Source organism: Hemitrygon akajei, unplaced genomic scaffold (assembly GCF_048418815.1).
Source record: "Hemitrygon akajei unplaced genomic scaffold, sHemAka1.3 Scf000048, whole genome shotgun sequence".
NCBI lineage: Eukaryota > Metazoa > Chordata > Chondrichthyes > Myliobatiformes > Dasyatidae > Hemitrygon > Hemitrygon akajei.
Window position 1 is genome coordinate 4,939,081 of NW_027331934.1, and position 22,431 is coordinate 4,961,511.

At 47.3% G+C, this 22,431-nt stretch overlaps 1 protein-coding gene across 1 annotated transcript in view; it reads right to left on the reverse strand.

The window, feature by feature from the left end:
* The window catches only part of LOC140720945 (NACHT, LRR and PYD domains-containing protein 3-like), a 55,712-nt gene that overhangs the window by 10,328 nt on the left and 22,953 nt on the right, over window positions 1-22,431 (reverse strand). Inside the window, exons 6-10 of the mRNA XM_073035791.1 lie at window positions 8,813-8,900; window positions 6,489-6,655; window positions 5,408-5,579; window positions 5,258-5,308; window positions 220-312 (exon numbers count right to left, since the gene is read on the reverse strand). Of these exons, the coding sequence (XP_072891892.1) occupies window positions 220-312; window positions 5,258-5,308; window positions 5,408-5,579; window positions 6,489-6,655; window positions 8,813-8,900 (571 nt within the window). The remainder of the gene's footprint in view (window positions 1-219; window positions 313-5,257; window positions 5,309-5,407; window positions 5,580-6,488; window positions 6,656-8,812; window positions 8,901-22,431) is intronic.

The window sequence follows — 22,431 nt, forward strand, 5'->3', positions numbered from 1 at the left end:
CTTGTGCTCTGGAACACCTCACTGTTTTATTGTGCATCACTGTCTGTTTGAAGAGCAAAAAGCAGACAATAATTGTGCTCCTTCCACGTGTGACTGCTAACTCTCAGTCTCATCTCTCTGCTCAGTTTTTACAAATATTTTGTGAATTGCTGATATTGGAATAAACTCAGACACAGTGTCAAGGAAATATTTAAAAATTAAAATAATTTGCTAACATACCCATGTCCTTTCCTGATCTTAACATCACTGGAACTTCTCTCCTGCCCACTCCTTGAGCCATTTTGAGGACAGTTGTGCTCAGATTTTGATGCTCTGTAACAAACAAAATTAACTGTAGGGTCAGATATTAATTGAGGTGTAAAGCAGAACACTGTTTTGTTTTTCAACTGAGGCAAACATTTCCAAATATCTTGGACCTATCCACTAAAGGCTTGACACAGCCAGATCCACCCGCATCCATCCACCCACAGATCGATCTCCCCATGGATTGTGCACCGTGCTGGGATTCTCTGGGGTATCTACTCACTATATTGCAGGCAAATCCCTATTAGGTAAAAATCTTGTGCCCTGGAGGGATGTGTCAATGGAATGGCGAATGTGGTCATCCTACCACAGTTTAACATTGCCTGGCATTGACACCTATGGCAATATATGATTTGACTCTATAGAGAAACAATCTGACATCCTGAACAATGCAGTCTCACCCACAGTATCATAATATCTTGTCCTGAACCACTATCATTTTTCCAGCAGGACTTTAAGATCATTATTAGCACTAAAACTCGGTTAAGATTTCTATAAGCATATCACCTGGCTATTATCAGATAGTTAGTTATATGACACCCTGTCAGGTGTGTGGTCTGACAGTGTGTCAAGACTCTGCCAGGGTTATGTGGGTTCTCACAGTGTGTCAGGACCCTGTCAGGCGTGTGTGGGGTCTCACAGTGTGTCAGAACACTACCAGGGGTGTGTGAGGTCTCACAGTGTGTCTGGACCCTGTCAAGGGTCTGTGGGGTCTTATAGTGTGTCAGGACACTGCCAGGGGTGTGTGGGGGTCTCGCAGTGTTGTCAGGACCCTGTCAGGGGTGTGTGTGGGTTCTCACAGTGGTTGGGACCCTGTCAAGGGTCTGTGGGGTCTCACAGTATGTCAGGACCCTGTCAGGGGTGTGTGGGGTTTCACAGTGTGTCAGAACACTACCAGGGGTGTGTGAGGTCTCACAGTGTGTCTGGACCCTGTCAAGGATCTGTGGGGTCTCATAGTGTGTCAGGACACTGCCAGGGGTGTGTGGGGTCTCGCAGTGTGTCAGGACCCTGTCAGGGGTGTGTGGGGTCCCGTAGTGTGTCAGGACCCGGTCATGTGTGTGTGGGCTCTCTCAGTGTGTCAGGTCCCTGTCAGGGGTGTGTGGGGTCTCACAGAGTGTCTGGACACTGTCAGGGGTGAATGGTGCCTCACAGTTTGTCAGGATCCTGCCAGAGGAGTGTGGGGTCTCACAGTGTGTCAGGACCCTACCAGGGGTATGTGGAGTCTCACAGTGTGTTGGGACCCTGTCAGGGGTATGTGGAGTCTCACAGTGTGTCAGGTCCCAGTCAGGGGTGTGTGTGTTCTCACCGTGCGTCGGGACCCTACCAGGGTTATGTGGAGTCTAACAGTGTGTCAGTAAGCTGTCAATGGTGTGTGGGGTCTCACAGTGTGTCAGGACCCTGTCAGGGGTGTGTGAGGTCTCACAGTTTGTCATGACCCTACCAGGGCTATGTGGAGTCTCACAGTGTGTCAGGACCCAGACAGGGGTGTGTGGTGTCTCACAGTGTGTCAGGACCCAGACAGGGGTGTGTGGGTTCTCACAGTGTGTCAGGACCCTGTCAGGGGTGTGTGGAGTCTCACAGTGTGTCAGGACCCTGTCAGGGGTGTGTGGGGTCTCACCGTGTGTCGGGACCCTGTCAATGGTGTGTGGGGTCTCACAATGTGTCAGGACCCTGTCAGGGGTGTGTGAGGTCTCACAGTTTGTCATGACCCTACCAGGGCTATGTGGAGTCTCACAGTGTGTCAGGTCCCAGACAGGGGTGTGTGGTATCTCACAGTGTATCAGGACCCTGTCAGGGGTGTGTGGGTTCTCACAGTGTGTCAGGACCCTTTCATGGGTGTGTGGGGTCTCACAATGTGTCATGACCCTACCAGGGCTATGTGGAGTCTCACAGTGTGTCAGGACCCTGTCAGGTGTGTGTGGGGTCTCACAGTGTGTCAGGACCCTGTCAGGGGTGTGTGGGGTCTCACAGTGTGTCAGGACCCTGTCAGGGGTTTGTGGGGTCTCACAGTGTGTCATGACCCTACCAGGGCTATGTGGAGTCTCACAGTGTGTCAGGACCCTGTCAGGGATGTGTGGTGTCTCACAGTGTGTCAGGACCCTGTCAGGGATGTGTGGGGTCTCACAGTGTGTCAGGACCCTGTCAGGGGTGTGTGGGGTCTCACAGTGTGTCAGGTCCCAGACAGGGGTGTGTGGGTTCTCACAGTGTGTCAGGACCCCGTCAGGGGTGTGTGCGGTCTGTCAGTGTGTCAGGACCCTGTCAGGGGTGTGTGGTGTCTCACAGTGTGTTAGGACCCTGTCAGGTGTGTGTGGGGTCTCACAGTGTGTCAGGACCCTGTCAGGGGTGTGTGGGGTCTCACAGTGTGTCAGGAACCTGTCAGGGGTGTGTGCGGTCTCACAGTGTGTCAGGACCCTGTTAGGTGTGTGTGGAGTCTCACAGTGTGTCAGGACCCTGTCAGGGGTGTGTGGGTTCTCACAGTGTGTCAGGACCCTGCCAGCAGTGTGTGGGGTCTCACAGTGTGTCAGGACCCTGTCAGGGGTGTGTGGGTTCTCACAGTATGTCCGGACCCTGTCAGGGGTGTGTGGAGTCTCATAGTGTGTCAGGTCCCAGACAGGGGTGTGTGGGTTCTCACAATGTGTCGGCACCCTAGCATGGGAGTGCGGTGTCTCATGGCAGGTAAGGACCCTGTCAGGGAAGTGTCGGGTCTCTCAGCGCATCAAGATCCCGCCAGGTTTGAGTGGGGTCTCACAATGTGCCAGCACCCTTCCGGCGGGGGGGGGGGGCGGTTTGTGTTTTCACAGTGTGTCAGGACCCTGCCAGGGGTGTGTGGTGTCTCACAGTGTGTTAGGACCCTGCCAGGGGTGTGTGGGTTCTCACAGTGTGTCAGGACCCTGGCAGGAGTGTGTGGTGTCTCACAGTGTGTCAGGACCCTGTCAGGGGTGTGTGCGGTCTGTCAGTGTGTCAGGACCCTGTCATGGGTGTGTGGCGTCTCATAGTGTGACAGGACCCTGTCAGGTGTGTGTGGGGTCTCACAGTGTGTCAGGAACCTGTCAGGGGTGTGTGGGGTCTCACAGCGTGTCAGGACCCTGTCAGGTGTGTGTTGTTTCTCACAGTGTTTCAGGAACCTTCCGGGGTGGGGGGGGTATTGTGGTCTCGCAGTGTGTCAGGACCTTGTCAGGGGTGTGTGGGTTCTCACCGTGTGTCTGGACACTGTCACGGGTGTGTGGGGTCTGACAGTGTGTCAGGACCCTGTTACAGGTTTGTGGGGTCTCACAGTGTGTCAGGACCCTGTCAATGGTGAGTGGAGTCTCACAGTGTGTCAGGACACTGCCAGGGGTGTGTGCATTCTCACTGTGTGTTGGGACCCTGTCAGGGGTGTGTGGGGTCTCACAGTGTGTCAGGACCCTGTCAGTGGTGTGTGGGGTCTCACTGTGTGTAAGGACCCTGTCAAGGGTGTGTGGGGTCTTACAGTGCGTCAGGAAGCTATCAGGAGTGTGGAGGGTCTCACTGTGTGTTAGGAACCTGCCAGGTCTGTGAGGTGTCTCACAATTTGTCAGGACCTGTCAGGAAGTGTGTAGGCTCTCCAGACAATGTACTCGGGTGAAACAGGGAGCGTACGAAAACATTGATTGTTGAAATGTTTACTTTAGCGAATGTGACAGTGGGAGAAATAATTTTCTTCAATAATCAGGGAGAGGTGAAGAATAAGTTTCCCAGGAAATTGTAGAAAATTACCAAATCCTTAGTGCAAGGGAACGGAGGGGTTTTATTGTCTGAATGTAGATGGGAAAAGCATTATCACAGGTGACAGAAACGTGAGCAGTTTGACAACTTCCTTTGGTGCCGTTTGAATATTAACATCTTTGGAATTTGTTCTTGGAAATGAGAGAGGCTGAATAAGGGTTGTGGTCTAGATTCTTTATATTTCTGTTCAAGGGCTTTGAGAAATCAGGTAAAACATGGGCTACTTTAAGATTAATAATTTTTACGATATCTGTCTTCACCACGCTGTCTCCTCTGTTAAATGTGCAGTTGAGTAATCCAACTCAGTCTGTGATTATGAAGCCTTGCAATCTCTTTTGTCCATGCACTGCCTCGGGCTCCATTTTTACAGACACAGTGTGCTTACAGATGTACAATAGTGAGTTTCTTATCCAGACGGTCACAATTTAATGGATTGCTATATTACTTACAGATATTTTCAGTCCTTTCACCTTTCTTGCCACAATCCCACAACTCTCGGTTTCTCTGTCCTAATTCCCATCTCTCACCCTTCCACAGTGTCCATCACACGTCACATCAATTTCAGCTTCTGTGGACTGAGCTGAAGATTTTGTCCCCATCACACCCTCAGTAACACTGTCTCCTGATGGGATTCCCAGTATTACTGAGTGGGATATTAAACTGGATAACTTTGGCAGTGTTTGCAGTAAGGAAGTGCAGATGTGTCTATAGTTGATTTCATATGCTGCTTTGGGGTTGAACAGACGAGTTGGGGTGCTACCTGCTTTTCTCATTATCATTGTTATTCTGTGATGAGAACTTCAATGGACTCCCGGTTCTAAAGATGATTTCCTGTAGGATCTGAGGGAATTAAGATGAGGCCTGTACCGGGGGTTGGGTGGTTGTAGGGAAAAAATTTCACCTTTCAGAATAAGACATTTCCCATAATTTCGGTCCTCAGATTGCCCTCTTCTCCATTCTGACTTGGGTGGAGGGATCTGTAGTTGCGGGACCCGGAGAGGAGTGAACTCTTTCAGCAAAGCCCCCATCTCTCTGCGTTGTTCCTCATGCTGTCCTGTGAAATCTCTCCCTCCAACAAAATATTTTCCCTGTGTCTCACTGTACTCTGTGTCACGGTGGAACATTTACCTGATCAAGTCCCCTTGGCTCAACAACGACATGGCCCTACATAATATCAACCTTCGTTGAAAACAGAGGTTTCTTCACTTACCTTTCAGCTCACTGGGAATCTCTGGTATGCATTGACGGACCGGAACACAACCTGTTCAGATTTAAAATAATTTCACACGTTTCAATTCCTCAAATTATAAGTATGTAATGTCTGAATACAAAATTAAATTAATCTCTGATACTCTCTCACCATGTTCCTGTATTTCTTTCAGTATTTTGTCAAACTTTGGGACACCAATCCGCATTTTCACAAAGGTTTCCCACATCACCCTCCGGGCGCGGGAGCCTTTCTCCATCACCAGGCTCAGGAGGAGTTTAGAACTGTCCGCCCACTCTCCCTTATCAGCGAGATCAGAGATTTTCTGTGAAGAGTAACAGTGAACATATTGGGGACTGACAGATTCACACAGAGAATGAGAAGTAAATGATGTGCTCTGTAACGGGATCACACTGAGCAGTCACCCGGACGGGTGCTGATCCTGTCTGGACATGGACTGTACATTCTGAGTGCAGAGCACACGGAGGGACATTCACCGTGAACCTGGTACACCAGTCAATGAGATCCTGGTTGGTCTGTGACCGCTTCATTGACGTGGCTCCAAATCCATAAATAATTCCTCACCCGATTTGACGGTGTAAAACAGAAATCAGAAAATAACGATCACAGATGAAGAAAGAAGTCAGGAGGGTTTTTATAACAGAGTGAGCAGTCTCGGAGAAGTTGCAGAAAAGATGATGTGATTCATCTCCTCAGTCCGCCAGTGTCCAGCGTGACAGCGGATTACCAGCTGACACCTGATGCCTTTTCCAGTGGAGGTTTATTCAGTGATTACACATTAGAACATGGCAGTATTCCCCGATTCACACTGTTTGCAGTTACAGATTGTAACACAATCATCGCCACACAGAACAGAACACACTGGAGCTCCTGAGGCACCCACAAATGATGTCCTGGTTCTCACTGACATCCTGCCGTCACGCTGCACGTTCATCCCAAACCGAAACTTCCTGTCATATTTTCATTTAATACTGTAAGCCCACACAACTGTTACCTGCTCAACTCACTCTGAACATTGAGCAGCCACCCACCAGTCCGCGGGGTCTTTTCACCCCTTTCCATCACTGGTTCAGATTCACATGTTTGTGATTGCAGGTACCGTATTTATTTCCCAGTTGTTCTTTTATGTTATTTAATATCCGATGAGTTAGAATTCAACACCCATCAGTGCTGTGATGTGTGAAAATTCAAACTCATTCTCCCTCACACTCACCCGATGTTCCTCTCCGCTGAACTGATTCTCGGCCATTAACGCCAGGCTCACTCCGTGCACCCCTCCTTCCATCGCCTGCTCCAGCCTGTCCTGGTAGATATCCGTCAACTGCAGCAGCTGGGAATCGTCCCAGCTTTCCAGGAGCTCGGTGATTGCTGAGCCCGGACCTGTGATGGAGAATGAGGAGCATTAAAGAAATTGCTGACCCAATATTGGGCAGTAACTTTCTTTCTGGAACCTAAAGATGGTGTGGCAGGTCACCAAACACAGTGTAAAATAAGTACGGTAGGTGTAGAGAGGTCTGGAGACGAGAGTCAAATAGGGAGCGGTCAGAGATCCGGTGCTGAGGCGGGGCGGGTGGAGAGCCGGAGGTGGGATAGAAAGCTGGTAGGGAGAGGGAGGGCGAAGGGAAGGTGCGGAAGACGGACAGGATAGGGCAAGGGAAGGAGGGATGTGACGGAGAGGAGAGGGGGAAGGGAGGGGTTGGGAGAGACGGAGAGGAGAGGGGGAAGGGAGGGGTGGGGAGAGATGGAGAGGAGAGGGGGAAGGGAGAGGTGGGGAGAAACAGAGAGGAGAGGGGGAAGGGAGGGGTGGGAGAGAGGGAGAGAAGAGGGGAAAGGGAGGGATAGGGAGAGATGGAGAGGGGAGGGGAAGGGAGGGAAGTTGAGAGATGGAGAGGAGGGGGAGAAGGAGTGGTGGGGAGAGAGGGAGAGGAGAGGGCTAAGTGAGGGTTGTGGAGAGACTGAGAGGAGAGGGGGAAAGGAATAGTGGGGAGAGGGAGAGGAGAGTGGGAAGGGAGGGGTGGGTAGAAGGAGAGGAGAGGGGGAAGGGAGGGGTGGGTAGAGGGAGAGGAGAGGGGGAAGGGAGGGGTGGGTAGAGAGGAGAGGGGGAAGGAAGGTGTGGGGAGTGAAGTGGAGGAGAGGGGGAAGGGAGGGGTGGGCAGATAGAGAGATGAGGGGGAAGGGAGTGGTGAGGCAAAAGGGAGAGGAGGGGGAGGGGTGGAGAGACAGAGAGGAGAGGGAAGGGAAGGGTGGGGAGTGTCTGAGAGGAGAGGGAGAAGGGAGGGGTCGGGAGAGACGGAGAGGAGTGGGGGAAGGGAGGGTGGGGAGAAACAGAGAGGAGGGGGAAGGGAGGGGTGGGGAGAAACAGAGAGGAGGGGAGAGAGGAAGAGAAGGGGGGAAGGTAGAGACGGAGCGGAGAAGGGGAAGGGAGGAGAGGTCAGAGATGGAGAGGAGGGGGAAGGGAAGGGTGGGGACCGAAAGGAGAGGCAGAAAGGAGCGGTGGGGAGAGAGGGAGAGGAGAGGGGTAAGTGAGGGTCGTGGAGAGTGAGAGGAGAGGGGGAAGGGCATGGGGAGAGACGTTGACGAGAGGGAGAAGGGAGGGATGGGGCGAGAGGACTGGAGAGACGGAAGAGTGGGGTGTGTGGAGACGGAGATGAGAGGGGGAAGGGAGAGAGGAAGGGAGGGATGTGGCGAGATGGAGGGGGAAGGGATGGGTGCGGAGAGAGTGAGAGGAGAGGGCGGAGGGAGGGATGTGGAGAGACAGAGAGGAGTGTAACGGAGTGGTGGGGAGAGACAGAGGAGAGGGGAAAGGGAGCGCTGGGTAGAGACGGAGTGGTGGGGGGAAATGATTGGTGGGGAGAGGGAGAGTAGAGCAGGATGGGAGGGGTGGGGAGTGACAGAGAGGAGAGAGAGGAGGGGTGGGGAGGAACGGAGGGATGGGGAGGGGGAGGGAGGGGTGGGGAAAGACGCAGAGGCGAGGGGGAAGGAAGGGGTGGGGAGTGACAGAGAGGAGAGAGGGAAGGGGTTGGGGAGGAACGGAGGGATGGGGAGGGAGAGGTGAGGGGGAGGGAGGGGTGGGGAATGATGCAGAGGCGAGGGGGAAGGGAGGGGTGGAGAGAGAGAAGAGGAGGATGGGAGGTGTGGGGAGAGACGGAGGAGAGAGGTAACGGAGGGGTGGGCAGAGATGGGGAGGAGAGGGGGAAGGGACGGGTGTGGAGAGATGGGGAAGAGAGGGGGTAGGGAGGTGTGGAGAGTGAGGGAGAGGAGAGGGTGAAGGGAGGGGTGGGATTAGTTGGAGAGGAGTGAAGGTAGGGGTGGGGAGTGCTGGACAGGAGAGGTGGAACGGAGGGTTGGGCAGAGATGTATAGGAGAGGGGGAAGGGAGCGGTGGGGAGAGATGGAGAGGGGATTTTACTCCTTCCACGTGTGACTGTTCCCTTAGGGATGTTAACTCTCTCATCTCTCTGCTGATTTCACAAATATTTTGTGAAGTGCAGACACTGCATTAAACCCAGATACAGAGTCAAGGCAATTGCCGACATACCCGTGACCTTTCCAGATATTGACATCACTGGAACTCTTCCACTACCCGCCCGTTCAGCCATGTTGAGGACAGTTGTCGTGAGATTTTGCTGCGATGTATCAAACAGAATTAACAGTAGAGCATCAGGCATTAATTGAAGTATAAAGGAGAACACTGTTTTGTTGTTAAGCAGAACAACACACTTCCAAACATCTTGGGCCTATCCACTGAAGACTTGATACGACCTAATCGACCTGCGCCCATCCACCCACAATCACAGAATACCCATTTCCCCTCTATCCCTGGATTGTTCACCTTTCGGGGATTCCCCGGAGTATCTACTCGCTGTATTACAGGCAACTCCCTTTATAGAACCAATCTTGTGTCCTGGACTGTGAGTGATTTGTCAATGGAATGGCGAGGCAGATTGATCAGACAACACGCTCTGCTTTGGTCCTCCTACCATTGGTGGCGCTCTGGTGAGTAATGGATAGCTGTTCCAGCAGTGTTAGGTGAAGCATTTCTGCTGACCAATGGGACGTCTATTCCTCTCGTCACTGGATTATACAGATTTCTCAGTCACACCTGATTCTCACCGTCTCCTTTCAGTTTAACATCGGCTGGCATTGACACCTATGGCAATACATGTGGAGTGAGTCTACATAGAAATACTCTACATCCTGAACAATGCAGTCTTGTTCAATGAACAATGAATCCTGAACAATGCAGTCTATAGTCTTTTCTGGCATCTTGTCCAGAAACCACATTTTCTCTGGCAGGATTTTAAGATCATTGTTAGCACCTAATCTCTGGTCAAGATTTATTTTTGCATTCATCTGGCTATTATCAGATAGTTACATGGCACTTTGTTAAACACAATGCAGACCCACCATACATCAAAAACAGCAAGCTGGCAAAAACTGATTGATAATAACTAAAACAAAATGCTGGAATTATTGAACAAGGCAGACGGTACGTTGATACTTCGGGTCGAAGACCGTGTAATCAAAGCTGAGCCTATCTGTATCAGCCATGTATCTGCTCTCTGTCTGCATTGTATTCTGTGTAGCGTATTTATGATTTTCTTATGCTGTGGGGTGGGGTGGGGTAGGGAGGGGTAAAAGTGAAGGGAATCAGTTAAATATCTGTGCTTTGTTCACAGCTGGGAACTGACGGATGTCATACCTTTGATTATTATCCACTCCAATACACTGAATTTACACTCGGGTGGACTTGAGTTCCATCACTACAAGATTGCATGTTAACTGATTTCTAATAAAGGATCGAATACACCAACCTTTACAATCACCAACTTTTGCAATCGCTATTGGAGTTGAGGACACATCATACAACCATAACAAATCCTTGGGGGTCGCGAACAATGACAAATTTGTTTGGCTACACTCTCAACAAATGTTTCTCAATCTGACGATTATTTGAAATATAGGACCATAAGATATAGGAGCAGAGGTAGGTCATTCGGCCCATCCAGTCTGCTATGCCATTCAATCATAGACTGATCTAATTCTTCTAGTCATCCCCACTCCCCTGCTTTCACCCCATACCCTTTGATGTGCTGGTTAATCAAGAAGCTATATATCTCTGCGTTAAATACACCTAATGACTTAACCTCCACAGCCGTTCGTGGCAACAAATTCAATAGATTTACCACCCTTTGACTAAAGTAAGTTCTTCGCATCTCTGTTCTAAATGGATGTCCTTCAATCCTGAAGTTGTGCCCTCTTGTCCTAGAATCCCTTGCCATGGGAAATAACTTTGCCATACCTAATCTTCTCAGGCCTTTTGACATTTGGATTTTTCCTATGAGATTCCCTCCCTCATTCTTCTGAACTCCAGGGAACATAGCCCAAGAGCAGCCACGTGTTCAATAGACGGTAACCCGTTAATTACTGGAATCATTCTGGAGAACCTTCTTTGAACCCTCTCCAATGTCAGTATATCACTTCTAAATTAAGGAGCCCAAAACTGCACACAATATTCCAAGTGTGTCCCACGAGTATCTTATGGAGCCCCAACATCACATCCCTGCTCTCATATTCTATACCTCTAAAAATGAATGCTAACATTGTATTCGCCTGCTTCACCACGGACTCACCCTGGAGGTTAACCTTTTGGGGTGTCCTGCACAAGGACTCCAAGTCATTTTGCATCTCTGCATTTTGAATTCTCTCCCCATCTAAATAACAGTCTGCCCATTGATTGCTTCCACCAAAGTGCCTGACCATACACTTTCCAACATTGTATTTCATTTGCCACTTCTTTGCCTATTCCCCTAAACTATCTAAGTCTATCTATAGACTCTCTTATTCCTCAACACTACCAGCTCCTCCACCTACATTAGTTTCATCGGCAAATTTAGCCAGTAATCCATTAATCCCATAGTCCATATCGACATACATCATAAAAAGCAGTGGTCCCAACATCAACCCCTGAGGATCTCCACTGGTAACCGGCAGCCAGCCAGAATAGGATCCCTTCTTTCCCACTCTTTGTTTTCTGCCGATCAGCCTGCACACTCAAATTTCAATGTGAACTCGATCATATTGTGATTACTGTTCCCTAAGTGTTCCTTAACCTTCAGCTCCCTTATCACTTCTGGATCATTGCACAACAGCCAATCCAGCACAGACGATTCCCGACTGGGCTCAACAACAAGCTGTTCTTAAAAAAAAAACATCCCTTTGACATTCTACCATTTCATTCTCTTGAGGTCCAGTACTAACCTGGTTTACCTAACTCACTTTCATGTTAAAATCCCCAACGATTATCATGATATTGCCCTTCTGACAGGCCTTTTCTATCTCCTGCTGTAAATTGTAATCCACATCGCGGCTGCTGTTTGGAGGCCTGTATAAAGCTGCCATTAGGGTCCTTATACACTTTCCATTTAACTCAACCCATATCGACTCTACACCTTCCAATGGTATGTCATCCCTTTCTAATGATTTAATATTAGTTCTTCTAGACAGGGCCATATCACTCCCATATCTGCCTACCAATCTATCTCTCCGATACACAGTGTATCCTTGGACATTCAGTTCCCAATGGCAGCCATTCTTTAGCCAAGATTCAGAGATGGACACTACGTCATAGTTGCCAATCTGCAGCTGAATTTCAAGATCGTCCATTTTATTCCTTATGCTGCGTGCATTCAAGTACAACACTCTCAGTCCAGCATTTGTTGCTTCTGTTTTAATTGCACCATGACTCTATTGCCTGTAACTCATGCCATTGGCTGTGATTAAGCCTCAGCTCCTGCCTGTCATTTCTATCATCTCTAATACAGGTTATCTTCGATTTATTTCTGTTCTCCCCTTCCTCAGCCCAATCACTCCGGTTCCCACCCTCTGTTAAACCCTGCCTAACAGCACTATTAACCCTGCCTACTCAGATAATTTGACTTCAGGTGTAATCCATCCTTTTTGTACAGGTGGTCCCTTCCCCAAAAGAGCCCCCAATGAATCAGGAACCCTAAACCCTGCCCCCTACACCAGTTTCTCAGCCACGCATTAATATGCCAGATCATGACATTGTCATGGTCCGGTCCATGGAATCGGCATTCCGGTTCACCATCCCGTCCAAGTTCCTTATTCCAGGTTTTCCTGTTTCCTCCAGCATCCCCTTGTTTGGGCTGGCTTTGTAAACAGCTTCAGGATTCAGCCTCTGGCGGCTGGATTATTCCTGCCCAAACCCCCTGCCCCTATCCCTTCCCTTCACTTTCCTCCTGGTGCCTCAACTTGCCTCGCTGTACCATGCCTGGAGCCTAATTAATTAGTGAATTAATAACACTATTAATAGTAAACATTAATAGGAGATTTTAGAACACTATTAGGACACAATGCTGTGCCCATTTCTATTTTTAAACTTTCAATGTACGATCGAGTAGGGACAAGTTTTCAAGACATTCCTGGACTCCTAAAATAACTTCGAAAACCACCAGATCTTACTGTTTTTAAAAACAAACCTCATTGAAATTTGAACACCACTTGCAAGTAGAATGATCTCAGAGAACAAATATATAATCGTCCCTCACACAGCAACATCTGGAGGTGATATCCTTCTGTTCACAGTAAAACCAGTATAATAAGGCTATTTGGTCCATCCAGTCTGATCCAACCTTATTCTCCTACGTTCTTCCTTAAATCCTCAATCTCCTTACAGTCATGAACATAGTAGTCTCAGCTGTATCACAATAACAGCCTCCAACACCCCATGTGGAAACAATTTGCACAGATTAACCATTAGCCGAAGAAATTCCTCTCATCTCAGTTTTAAAGGTAAGTTTCTTTATTCTGAAGGTGCAACCTTGGATTTCAGACTCTCTGACCAATGGAAATATCCTCTCCACGTCCACTCAATTCAGGATATTCAACATTCAGAGGTTTAAGTAGGATCGCACCCTGTCCCGTCGCTCTGAACTCCACTGAGCACAGGCCCAGATCCATCAAACACTCCTCATAGTTAAAGCCTGTCATTCCTGTCATCATTCTTGTGAACATTGTTAGCAACACCTGTACTGAACACATTTTCAGGCAAATCGGTACCAGGAGAATTTACGGGAAACAAAAACAGTGATGATTTTATTGTTCTCGAAACATTACAAAAAGAGCACCTACGTACAATTATCAGGAGATTTAAATCATTCCAGAGTGAATGTAATTAAAAAAGTAATCTGCAATTATTTGAAACGGTCAGCAGGTAAGGAACAGCTGTGGGGAGAGGAACTAAGTAACAATTCAGGTTCCCAAACTTTCGGTAGAATGGCTTCAAACATTTTCCGCTTGTAGTGCGGATCTCCAGCGTCCCGACTTTCTCAAATCTAAATGTAACGCACACAAACTAGTGCAAGATCTTAGCAGGCCGTCCCAGCCTCTAAAATGTTGACTGTTTACTGTTCTTCATAGATTCTGTCTAGCCTGTTGAGTTCCTCCAGCATTTTGTGTGTGTTAACTTGAGTTTCTGTTTGATTTCCGCTGCCTGACAGACAGGTGACAGTGGGGGGAAATTTCCACATACAGTTTGAACACTGGACCGTGTCTATTTCTACTGTTCTAAACACAGAACAGCCCATTTAATCTCAGCATTTGGAACAGGAGCTTATCCTGTCCTCAGAAAAGCAGTCTTTGCTTCCAAAGGAACTTCAGAAACAAATATCTGAGCCCAGAAGAAAAACACCCGTTCAACACCTTAAGAAAACTTGGTGGCCCGATCCTTGGCTCCGTTTTACCTGGGTCAAAAACTGTGGTATCAGGATCCAGATATGCGATAAAACAGGAGCGGGAGATGGGATCACCACGGGTCACCCACCTGAACTGGTAATTTTGCTTCTCACCCCACAAACACTACCTACCCACTGCTGCATTTTCCAAATTATTTCATATTTACACAAGTTACATTTTAATTAAAATAAATTCCCTCTGTATCTTCCCCGATCCCTTCACTCCATCACCGGCTCACAGAGTTACCGGTTCGATTCACATCCCGGCACACAATTCAGACCCAAACAGGAAATATGCAGATTTCATTTAAATCACTTCTATGTGTACAAACACTAATTTCTATTCACATTCCTCCGGCCTCACTGAACAGGAACACTGAAACGTCAAGTGTGAAACAGGAGGAGGAGGCCATTCAGCCCCTCTAACTATCAACAAGATGGCGGCTGCTCTTCCATCTCAGCCACATGTTTCTCCACGATCCTCATTTCCTCGATCCCTTCGGTCTCCACACATCTGCCGATCTCTGTTTTACGTGAGGATGATCACTGAGTCTTCACCACCCTCTATGGTGGTGAATTACAGACATTCACCACCCTCGGAGTGGAGACATTCCCCCTCAACTCAGTCCCGGACAGTCCGCCCCTTTTTTCAGAGACTGGGATCCCTGTTTCAACCAGTAAGGATGTTGTGCATTTCAATGTGTCCACCTCTCCGTCTTCGATTCTCTAAGTCTAAATGAAAGGGTTATCACTTTTGATCTTTCTTCATATGATGATCCCACCATTCCAGGGATCAGTCAGGTGAATCCTCTTTGCACTCTCTATAACAAAGACTCTCTTACCTCTTTGTTAATCCTCTATGGAATTAATTTCCATCTTCTGCAGCCCCGTATTGCCCCAACCACTCACCTCCCACCCCTGTCACTATTTCCACCTTCCCACCTCCCCCTCACCTGGATCCACCTCTCACTCCCCAGCTCTTGCCCCATACCCACCCCTCAGCTCTTTTCTCTGACTATTTCCCGTCCACTCTCAGTCCAGAGGGACGGTCTCAGCCCGAAAAATTTACATCCACAGATGCTGCCCGACCCACTGAGTTCCTCTGGCAGTTTGTTCTTTGGTTATGGGGAGCGGGATTTTACACCATATTCCAGGTACAATCTCAACAAAGCCCAAATAATTGTTAAAGTCATTTCACTCTGATATCCAATAACTTTTACGATAAATTCAATGTAGTTTTGACTTCCTTCCCCACCCACTGCACCTTAGTCCCTCACCATTTAAACCATTTAGTGTTTCTGTTTCTCCTACAGAAGTGGGTGATGTCACATTTCCCACATTGGACCAGCTGACCTGTTGTTCCCACTCACTCCTTTTGCCTCAGTTACGCTGAAATCTCTCGAGAACAGACACAGAAAATAGAACCGTACAGCACAGGAACAGGCCCTTCGGCCCACAATATTGTACTCAACCAATTAAATTTTTTTACCGAAATGTTAACCAATCAAATCCCTTCTGCCTACAAAATTTCCACAATACTTCTATTTTTCTCACATCCGTGTGCCTATTGAAACGTCCCTGAGAAGTCCCCAATGTATCTGCCTTTACCACCACCCCAGGCAGCACATTCTAGTGACCCACCACTCTCTCTGTAAGAAACACTTGCCCTTGACATCTCCTTTCAAACTACCCCTTTACTCCTTGAATGTATGTGTTAGACATTGCTACCATTGTAAAAGATCTTGTCTGTCTACTCCATATATGCTTCGCATAATCTTATAAACATCCATCCAGTCCCTCCCTAGCCTGAGCCGCTCCGGAGAAAACAACCCAAATTTGCCCAGCCTCTCGTTATAGCTCCTGCTCTCTAATCCAGGCAGTATCCTGGTAAACCTCTTCTGCGCCCTGTCCAAAGCCCCGACATCCTTCCGAGAATGGGAGCGATCAGATCTGTCTGAAACACTCCAGATGTGGTCTAATCGAGTTTTATGAATTGTGAATGCAATATCTTGACTGATAAAGGCAAAGATGCCATTTGCCTTCTTAACCACCCTGTCAATCTGTGCAGTCTCTTTCAGGGAGCGATGAACTTGGATTCCAAGATCCCTGTGCTCATCGACATTTTAAGGGTCTTACATTTAACAGTGTACTGTCTCTTTACATTCCACCTACCGAGGTTCCAATATGATCATCACTAATCAAATCTCCCTGAGTTTTCTCAGGTCCTGTTGAATTTATTGTCAAGTGTACAATAGAAACATAGAAAATAGGTGCAGGAGTAGGCCCTTCGGCCCTTCGAGCCTGCACCACTATTCAGTATGATCATGGCTGATCATCAAACTCAGAACCCTGTACCTGCTTTCTCTCCATACCCCCTGATCCCTTTAGCCACAAGGGCCATATCTAACTCCCTCTTAAATGTAGCCAATGAACTGGCCTCAAACTGTTCTCTGTGGCAGAGAATTCAATAGATTCACCTCTCTCTGTATGAAGAAGTTTTTCCTCATCTTGGTCCTAAAAGGCTTCCTTCCCCTTTAACCGTAAACTGTGACACCTCGTTCTAGACGTTCCCAACATCGGGAACAATCTTCCTGCATCTAGCCTGTCCAATCCCTTTAGAATTTTATACGTTTCAATAAGATCTCCCCTCAATCTTCTAAATTTCAGCTAGAATAAGCCAAGTCGATCCAGTCTTTCTTCATATGAAAGTCCTGCCATCCCAGGAATCAATCTGGTGAACCATCTTTGTACTCCCTCTATGGCAAGAATATCTCCTCAGATTAGGGGACCAAAACTGCACACAATACTCCAGGTGTACTCTCACCAAGGCCTTGTACAACTGCAGTAGAACCTCCCCGCTCCTGTACTCAAATCCTCTTGCTATGAATGCCAACAAACCATTGGCCTTTTTCACCGCCTGCTGTACCTGCATGCCCACTTTCAGTGACTGGTGTACAATGACACTCAGGTCTCGTTGTACCTCCCCTTTTCCTAATCGGCCACCATTCAGATAATAATCTGTTTCCCTGTTTTTGCCACCAAAGTGGATAACCTCACATTTATCCACATTAAATTGCATCGACCATGAATTTGCCCACTCACCTAACCTATCCAAGTCACCCTGCATCCTCTTAGCATCCTCCTCACAGCTAACACTGCCACCCAGCTTCGTGTCATCCGCAAACTTGGAGATGCTGCTTTTAATTCCCTCGTCTAGATCATTAATATGTATTGTAAACAACTGAGGTTCCAGCACTGAGCCTTGCGGTACCCCACTAATCACTGCCTGCCATTCTGAAAAGGTCCCATTTATTCCCACTCTTTGCTTCCTGTCTGCAAACCAATTCGCTATCCACATCAATACCATACCCCCAATACCGTGTGCTTTAAGTTTGCATACTAATCTCCTGTGTGGGACCTTGTCATAAGCCTTTTGAAAATCCAAATATACCACATCCACTGGTTCTCCCCATCCACTCTAGTAGTTACATCCTCAAAAAATTCTATAAGATTCGTCAGACATGATTTTCCTTTTACAAATCCATGCTGACTTTGTCCGATGATTTCACTGCTTTCCAAATGTGCTGTTATCACATCTTTGATAACTGACTCTAGCATTTTCCCCACCACCGTTGTCAGGCTAACCGGTCGATAATTCCCCAGTTTCTCTCTCCCTCCTTCTTTAAAAAGTGGGGTTACATTAGCCACCCTCCAGTCCTCAGGAACTAATCCAGAATCTAAAGAGTTTTGAAAAATTATCACTAATACATCCACTATTTCTTGGGCTACTTCCTTACGCACTCTGGGAAGCAAACCATCTGGCCCTGGGGATTTATCTGTCTTTAATCCCTTCAATTTACCTAACACCAGTTCCCTACTAACAAGTTTTTCCCTCAGTTCCTCCATCTCACTAGACCCTCGGTCCCCTACTATTTCTGGAAGATTATTTATGTCCTCCTTAGTGAAGACAGAACCAAAGTAGTTATTCAATTGGTCTGCCATGTCCTTGTTCCCCATGATCAATTCACCTGTATCTGACTTTAAGGGACCTACATTTGTCTTAACCAATTTTTTTCTTTTCATATATCTATTAGAGCTTTTACAGTAAATTTTTATGTTTCCTGCTAGGTTTCTCTCATAATCTTTTTCACTTTCCTAATTAAGCCCTTTGTCCTCCTCTGCTGGACTCTGAATTATTCCCAGTCCTCAGGTATGCCGCTTTTTCTGGCTAATTTGTATGTTTCTTCTTTGGAATTGATACTATCCCTAATTTCCCTTGTCTGCCACATGTGCACTACCTTCCCTAGTTAATTCTTTTGCAAAACTGAGATGAAAAATTGTTGTAGTTCATCTACAAAATGCGATCTTTAAATGCTTGCCATTGCATATCCACCGTAAAGTATCATTTGCCAGTCTATCTTTGCTAATTCACGTCTCATACCTTCAAAGTAACCCTTCTTTAAGTACAGAACCTTTGTTTCTGAATTAACTATGTTACTCTCCATCTTAATGAAGAATTCCACCATATTATGGTCACTCTTACCGAAGGGGCCTCGCACGACAAGATTGCTAACTAATCCTTCTTCGTTACTCAATACCCAGTCTAGAATGGCCTGCTCTCTAGTTGGTTCCTCGACATGTTGGTTCAGAAAACCATCCCGCATACATTCCAAGAAATCCTCTTCCGCAGTACCCTTACCAATTTGGTTCACCCAATCTATATGTGGATTGAAGTCACCCATTATAACTGGTGTTCCTTTATTGCACGCACTTCTAATTTCCCATTTAATGCCATCCTTAACCTCACTACTACTGTTAGGTGGCCTGTACACAACTGCCAACAGCATTTTCTGCCCCTTAGTGTTATGCAGTTCGACCCATATCGATTCCACATCCTCCAGGCTAATGTCCTTCCTTTCTATTGCATTAATCTCCTCTCTAACCAGCAACACTTCCCCACCTCCTTTTCTTTCCTGTCTATCCCTCCTGAATATTGAATATCCCTGGATGTTGAGTTCCCATCATTGGTCACCCTGGAGCCATGTCTCTGTCATCCCAACTATATCATATTCATTAATAACTATCTGCACATTCAATTCATCCACCTTGTTATGAATGCTCCTTGCATTGACACACAAAGCCTTCAGGCTTGTTTTTACAACACTTAGCCCTTATACAATTATGTTGAGAAGTTGTCCTTTTTGATTTTTGCCCTGGATTTTCCTGCCTGCCACTTTTATTTTTCAAGTTACTACTTTTTACTTCTACCCTCATTTTACACCACTCTGTCTCTCTGCACTTGTTCCCATCCCCCTGTCACATTAGTTTAAATCCTCCTGAACAACAGTAGCAAACGCTTCCCAAAGGACATAGGTCTTAGTCCAGTCCAGGTGCAGACCGTCCTGTTTACACCGGGCCCACCTCTCTCAGAACTGGTTCTAATGCCCCAGAAATTTGAATCCCTCCTCCTTGCACCATTTTTGAAGCCCCGTATTCAGGAATACAGGAAAGTGCAGGTATAGAGGAACACTGACTTCTAGCAGCATCGCAGGCAAGTACATCCAGATGATACACGAACATAAATTATACAAAACCTCTGTCAGTAACATATAAAATATCTTTTTTATGTTGTCAAGAATATACAGATTTTTGTGACGTGGCCAATTTACAGGTCAGCAGTCCGCTGGTGTTTGTGCACCAATATGGTTAACCCCTCTGCTCACCACCACCATCGGCTCGGACATTTCCACAGATGAGTCCCTCCTATCCCCACTGGGGAAACCATCCTCTCCGACACCTCTAACACCATCTTTATCCTTTCAATAAAATCCCCCCCACTTCTTCAGGCGGGATCTCTCGCACCCCGGGGAGCCGGCATCAAACCGATGGACAAGCGGTCTCCTCCTGCCTCTCAGCCATACATCAGACACCTGCTGCAGAAGGTGGTTCACAAACACCCCCAACTTCCCTCGGAAGGAAATGGAGATAAACAAAAAAGGGGGCATTTACTTTGAGGTTTGTTCCACTTTGACGGGGAGTTTGGAATGGGAGTGGGAGACCGTTCTGTGGTGGTACCACCCTCTCGACTGGTCCGCCTCCACTATTGGGTGTAACCAGTAATTGACATCTCTTCGCATCAATGAGAATAACGTAGCTTGTATATGCTCTGTTGACAGCGCCGGTGGGTGTGGGCTGACGTGATTGGTACCTCAGCCGTTAACACATCTCAATGCCAGCCGGGCAGCGCTGTTGAGTGAACTCGGCCTGTTCTCCTTGGAGCAACGGAGGATGAGAGGTGAACTGATAGAGCTGTATAAGATAATGAGAGGCATTGATCTTGTGGATAGTCAGAGGCTTTTCCCCAGCACTCAAATGGCTACAACGAGAGGGCATAGTTTTAAGGTGGTTGGAAGTCGGTACAGAGAAGATGTCACGGGTAAGTTTTTTACGCATAGAATGGTGATTGCGTGGAATGGGCTACCGGTGATGTTGGTGAAGGCAGATACGATAGGGTTGTTTAAGAGACTCTTGGATAGGTACATGGAGCTCAGAAAAATAGCGGGCTATGTGCAAACCTAGGTAGCTCTAAGGTAAGGACACGTTCGGCACAGCTTTGTGGGCTGAAGGGCCTGTATTGTGCTCTAGGCTTTCTATGTTTCTATTAGTGCGACGTAAAGTACCACACACGTGTCGGTAGGTCATGGTGTGGGAGGCACTTGTATTTTAAAACACCCGAACGGCCGTTTATTCTGGTTTCAGAGCGACAACGAAATCAATCCTGGGATTTGCTCGGCTGTGCCGTTGTTGGAGTGTGTAGCACGCTATTTGTCTCGAGTTTGGTCACAAAATCTTGACTGATTTGGGAGAACTATCGAGGCTGATCTGGTTTCGAGTAGATTAATCAACGCAGAGATTCGCTGTTCAGTATTTTGAAAAAAAAAAACACATCTGTTTTACAAATGTAAAGCAGAATTGCCAGCGGAGTCCAAACAGTGTATCAGTCAACAGAAAACCTCTCGTCCCTGCAGTCTTTGTCTCCTGGTAAACTCAACACCCTGACAGTGTGGACCATAGGTAACCTTTCCTCCAAAAGCCAGGGGATCACTCAGAGAGCTGGTTGCTGAGAGGAATTATATTTGTTAATTGTTAAAATTTGCCCAGAGTCAGATGGATGGAGTTGATGTGGAGATTGGGAGTGTCGCACAGAAAGGGCCGGACAGCTGAACCCTCTCCATTGTCCATCCGACCGCTGACAAATGGTGGGTCCACGGGGATCTTCGGCTACTTGTGGCCACCCGAGGTCCCCTAACCTCTAAAGTTGCCGAGGGGTCTGTGTTGGGGTCGTGGAAAGACACACGGAGTCTGCAGCAGGATTAACATGGAATCAGGAGCTCGCCTTTCGGTTTAACACCATGATGCCCAGCTCACCGAGTTACTCATAAATTCCATCCCCTGACGCTGGGGCATATACTTAAAGCACAAAGTTGGATGTAAATCGTTCATCTATTTAATGCTTGTTTTCAGCTCACCATATAAAAGAAATTATATCTCTCTTCGAATGCAGTCATTATACCAGGTTACATTATTTAAATTGTCAGAGCTTTTCCAGTCAATATAACAATACTATACACATAAATGGACCACACATCCCTCAAAACTGATGCTGCAGGTAATGAAATCACGGCTGATCTGATCTGATCTGAAATTTCATTCCATATTCCCCCATGTCCATCCCTGTAAACTACTGTTTATCAAGAATCTCGGCCTTCAACAGAATCAAAGGCTTTGCTTCCACTGGCCATTGAGGAGAAGAGTTCAAAACACCCTCAATCAACACATGAACCAATAGATGTATCTGTCTGAAATTAGAAATTCTGAAAACGGAACAGGTGTTTGCTGTACAGATCCCGCACCTTCGCTTTGAAGCAGGTGGCCATTGTTCTAGAACTGTTCTTAATCTTTACTAAGCCTGTGGAAAATGTCAATCGTGCAAACAGTTAACATAGAAAAACATGGAACATAGAAAACCTGCAGCACAATACAGACCCTTCGGTAAACAACGTTGTGTCTAACGTAAACCTATCTTAGAAATTACTAGGGTTACCCATAGCCCTCGATTTTTCTAAGCTCCATGTACCTATCCAACAGTCTCTTAAAAGAGCCTATCGTATCCGCTTCCACCATCGTTGCCGGCAGCCCATTACACCACTCACCACTCTCTGTGTAAAAAAAAGTTACCCCTGACATCTCTTCTGACCGACTCCCAAGCACCTTAAACATGTGCCCTCTTGTGGCAGCCATTTCAGCCCTGAGAAAAAGCCTCTGACTATCCGCACGATCAATGCCTCTCACCATCGTATACATATCTATATGGTCAACTCTCATCCTCCGTCGCTCCAAG